General features: G+C 57.8%; 1 protein-coding gene across 1 annotated transcript; it reads left to right on the top strand.

Moving 5' to 3' along the window:
• The first annotated feature begins 2,708 nt into the window (after nt 1–2,708).
• LOC124653753 (alpha-L-fucosidase 1-like) lies at nt 2,709–4,333 on the top strand. The gene is made up of 3 exons (XM_047192816.1): nt 2,709–3,247; nt 3,338–3,577; nt 3,661–4,333. The coding sequence occupies exons 1-3, from the start codon at nt 2,709–2,711 to the stop codon at nt 4,331–4,333; spliced, it is 1,452 nt and encodes a 483-aa protein (XP_047048772.1).
• The last annotated feature ends 386 nt before the right edge of the window (nt 4,334–4,719 follow it).

Below are 4,719 nucleotides of genomic sequence, written 5' to 3'. Positions count from 1 at the left end.
GTTTTCATCTACACTACTTGTGAGCACGCACACCTCTAATTGCTTGTGTTCTTCTGGCGGAGTGAGAAGATCATGCTTGGGTCACCTGCTGAGGTTCCCGGCGAGGGACCGGCGAAGAAGCGTCGTGGAAGGCCGGCTAAGGTCGGCCACTTCCATGACGAGCCAGGGTCGGACCACTTCCTCAAAATCATCTTCAAGCCCACCTTCGGTCGCCTCACGATCCCTAAAGCTTTCGTCAAGTGGTTCGGAGAAATCCCTTCCAACATCATCGTCACCACCAACACCGGATGCAACTGGAGGATGACTACGAGGAGAGAAGGCGATGACGCATTCATCGACCAGGGATGGTCGGCCTTCGCCGTCGCCCATCAGCTCAAGGTAGGCCAGTTCGTCACCTTCAGAAGGGTGTCCTCCTTGGAGTATAGTGTGGTCATCTTCGACCACACCTGCACTGAGGTGGTGACGAGGTGCCCGTACCATGGCGATGACACCAGGTGCGTCGTCTCCGAGAACCATGTCTGAAGCTAACCTGGTGACATGTCGTGTCTAGTTGCTGCTCGTGTCTACTGTGTTGAACTATGATCCTGTCTGCCGTCTCCAGAACTATGATCGTGTCTGCAAATTGTTGTGTCGTGAACTTGTGTCATCTATGATCACTGCTAAGTTATTTGTCGTCTATGATTGTGTTCTTACTTGTGCTGTTGATCGCTGGTAACATCACCACTGAAGGGAAGAGGTTACCAGAACCGAATTATGGGTTGCAACCAAACAGCAGGGCCGTCGTTCTGGGCTGCTACAAGGCCTGAAAACCGACCTACCAAACAGCCAGAGTCCAAATCTCCACGGGGCCGAAAAATCTCCGTGCAGGCCACCAAACAAAGTCGTTTTTATGGCCCATGGCCCGTCTTGGACGCGCAGGAGGCTCCTTCCCGCTGCGCCAGTGATGCAGGAAATTGGCCCAGGCAACCAAACGCGCCCTTAACTCTCCAGTCCACTCCTCTCACCGCTCAAATGTCACTCATATCACCACTCTCTACATTGTTCCTCCATGGAAGCCACATCCCGATCCAGCCGATGGAGGCCTAGGAAGTCTAGGCCACGAGCCAACTGGAGAAGCTCGCGAGCGGCTCTCAAAAGGTTGTCCTTGGTCTGTTCAAGGCCGCACACGATGCCACAAGGGCGGCGAGCCCGATGGCGGCCTCAGGAATGACAAGTCCGCCTAGCAGATCCTCATCGGCGATAGTCGCCGATCCGAGGAGTGTGGCCACAGGAAAGGCTGGAGTGCCTTCATCGGGCCAAGCTGGAGTGCGACATGGTCGGCAATAGTTTGTTTCCTCCACCATGTTACGAGGACCATCTATCCCTCAACCGATCGACGCAGGCTCTAAAGCCGCTGGTGTCAGGCAGGGTCGAGGCTGCGGCGGCACCACGCCCATCCATGACTGCCAGCCCAAGCTGGGCCATATCCCCAGGGCGTTGATTTCACGGCATTTCTACGTCCATCTCTTCGTGGAGGACCTGCGCATGCTGGTCGTGCCGCCTACGTTACAGGACCGCTGCGGGACTGGATTAATATCACACTGCCACGTAGTATAGGAATGTCCGCATGCCGCTACTACGACGAGTGGGTGCAGATCTCCTACCATGGCGGCCACGTGGTCTTCGGAAAAAATTGGTCGGAGCTGGTCTTCAAGTAAGATTTGGTATGTTCAAAAAAAAAGTAAGATTTGGATTATAACGATGTCATGGAGTTTAAGATCGAGATATTTGTCCTGAAGATGAAGATCTGCAAGAACAACAGCTCCCCCGCTAGGCTATACGCCTATACATCTGCCCTCACCACTGCTAGGCGGCGGCCAACCAAGTTATGCGTCTATGTTAATCATGTCTATATGTAGTTCTTGTGCTAGTATGTATGGTGAACTGACGATGTTGAGACTGATATTTACTTTTGATCAAGGGTGTTTAGGTGGCTTCTATGTTTGCAGAATATTCTTGCTTTTGATCAGGGTGTTCCTGAATTTGTTTTGTTGTGCTATGATGTGTGTTGCTTGTCTTTCGTAACGGCTAGTTAGGTGGTACGATCACCAGCATAAAGAGCAAGGTAACAACATCTATGTTTTGCACATAACAGATAGTCGATACTTCCCTCTTCAGCCATAAGAGAGTAAAAAAGCGGAATTCACTCAAAAGAAAGAGCAAAGGTCCAACTTGAGCGAAATCCCTCCATGTTTGTGCAACGGCTACGCCAAATGCGGTGCCTGTATATGGATCTTAGGTGTGACCGCGTGAGGAGCTCGTCAGTTAGCACGTTCGTTTGTTGAGTTGCTTCGAACGCCACTCCATTCCCTGATGAGGCCCTGCCCACTGAAACTGAATCCCGGGTCCCTTGTTCTAAATCAAGAAACGAAATAACTGAAGTCGATCCCAGCTGCTTGTTCTCAATGGTGGAAGTGATCGAGTAACCGGATCGTGTTAGACGCTTACCTGATCCTGCGCGCCACGCCGCCCTGTAAATCCATGTATGCATGGCCGCATTACGCAGACTCACGTGCGTCCCTGCCAAGGCTTCGTCGTCGTGTCCTCCCGTCACGTCCCTCTTCGCCGGGATCCCAACCCAGGCCCTTGGCATACATGCATGCCAGTATATATCGGCATCCGCAGCCAAGAGCGAACAGAGGAGGCCGTAGCCCGTAGGGGAAGACACCATGAGAGGCGCATCGCTGCTGCGACTGGCGGCCGCCGTGCTCGCCGCCGGCATGATGATGGCGGCATCGGCGACGCACGTGCCGCCGCCGCTGCCGGTGCTGCCGATCCCGAACGCGGCGCAGCTGGCGTGGCAGCGGCGGGAGGTGATCATGTTCTTCCACTTCGGGATGAACACCTTCACGGACTCGGAGGTGGGCACGGGCACCGAGCACCCATCCCTCTTCGCGCCCTCGGCGCTCAACGTCACCCAGTGGATGGACGCGGCGGTGGCGGCGGGCGCCTCGCTCGCCATCCTCGTCGCCAAGCACCACGACGGGTTCTGCCTCTGGCCGTCCGCCTACACGGCCCACTCCGTGCGCGCCAGCCCCTGGCACGGCGGCGCCAGCGACCTCGTGCGCGAGTTCACCGACGCGGCGCGCGCCAGGGGAATCGACGCCGGCCTCTACCTCTCGCCGTGGGACCGCCACGACGAGCGCTACGGCCGCGAGGTCGAGTACAACGAGTACTACCTCGCCCAGCTCCACGAGCTCCTCACCGGGTGAGTCAAGTGCTCTGCCTGTCCATGATTCCTCGCAAAGATTTCTTCCCGCCATTATTGTTGGTTGACGCGCGTACGGTTACGGTGTAGGTACGGGAGGGTGTCCGAGATCTGGTTCGACGGCGCGCAGGGGAAGAACGTGACCAAGATGACGTACCACTTCCAGGAGTGGTTCCAGACGGTGAGGCAGCTGCAGGGCGCCATCAACATCTTCTCCGACGCCGGCCCCGACGTGCGCTGGGTCGGCGACGAGCAGGGCTTCGCCGGGACCACCTGCTGGTCCACCGTCAACCGCTCCTCCATAACGATCGGCGACGCCGGCATTGAGGAGTAAGTACGCATGCGCGATGCATGGTCGTGAATTGCTCTGTTCTGTTAGTTACTGATGGACAAATTCCGTGCGTGCGTGCTAGGTATCTCAACGCCGGCGATCCGCGAGGCACGGACTGGGTGCCGCCGGAGTGCGACGTGTCGATCCGGCCGGGGTGGTTCTGGCACCGGAACGAGACGGCCAAGCCGCTGAGCCAGCTGCTCAAGATATACTACAACTCGGTGGGCCGGAACTGCGTGCTGCTGCTCAACGCGCCGCCCAACACCACGGGCCTGGTGGAGGACGCCGACATCGCCAGGCTCCGCGAGTTCCGCGCCGCCCTCACGCGCATCTTCGGCACGGACCTTGCCAAGGGCAGCACCGCGAGGGCCAGCAGCGAGCGGGGCGTCGGCTTCGAAGCGCGCAAGGTGCTGGACGGGTCCGACGACACGTACTGGGCGCCGACGGCGGAGGACGGGCGAAAGAACGGGTACTGGATCGAGCTGCGGCGGCCGGCGGCGTCGGCGGCGCGGCCGTTCAACGTGGTGAGGATCCAGGAGCACGTGGCGCTGGGGCAGCGCGTGGAGCGGCACCAGGTGTTCGTGGACGGCGTGGCCGTGGCGAGCGGCACCACGGTGGGGCACAAGCGGCTGCACCGGCTGGCCCGCCCCGTCGCCGGCCGGACGGTGAAGGTGTGGCTCGCGGCGCGGCGTGGGGTGCCGCTGGTGTCGGCGGTGGGGCTCCACCTCGACCCCTACGCAACCGACGTGATGTGACGACTCTTTGAATCCAATAATTGTTGTTACATCGTCGCATCCAAGCTGTTGGGCGCGCTAGCGATAGTGATACTGATACACAGCTGCATTTCTCCGCATTTCTTCTCGGATGGACCCGGTCAAAATTCAAACTCAAACCTTCCATTCAATTGATTTTGAAGTATGTACTGAAAACAAACTGTTCTGCGTATACCAAGAATTAAGCTATGGCATAGGCGTTGGATTGCGCCAAGATTCGGAGGCTCCTCTGTCGAGCAGAAGCCGGTGACGACAACGAGAATGGATCCCAGGGTTTAGGGTGAGGCGGGGGCACACAGGAGATGAGGAAGAAGGTGAGTAGGTGCCCGTCACCCCTACTGGGAAAGTCTCACTAGGGTGAGAACTAG

This window comes from Lolium rigidum, chromosome 5, assembly GCF_022539505.1.
Source record: "Lolium rigidum isolate FL_2022 chromosome 5, APGP_CSIRO_Lrig_0.1, whole genome shotgun sequence".
In the NCBI taxonomy this organism is placed as follows: domain Eukaryota; kingdom Viridiplantae; phylum Streptophyta; class Magnoliopsida; order Poales; family Poaceae; genus Lolium; species Lolium rigidum.
Note: the sequence above shows the minus strand (reverse complement) of the source record. Positions and strands in the feature narration are given on the sequence as shown.

What these genes read in the sequence shown, in the direction of transcription:
- LOC124653753 (XM_047192816.1), top strand. Translation starts at nt 2,709, where the DNA reads ATGAGAGGCGCATCGCTGCTGCGACTGGCGGCCGCCGTGCTCGCCGCC. An exon ending in CTCCACGAGCTCCTCACCGG is followed by an intron (nt 3,248 to 3,337) that starts GTGAGTCAAGTG and finishes GTTACGGTGTAG; the next exon opens with GTACGGGAGGGTGTCCGAGA. An exon ending in GGCGACGCCGGCATTGAGGA is followed by an intron (nt 3,578 to 3,660) that starts GTAAGTACGCAT and finishes CGTGCGTGCTAG; the next exon opens with GTATCTCAACGCCGGCGATC.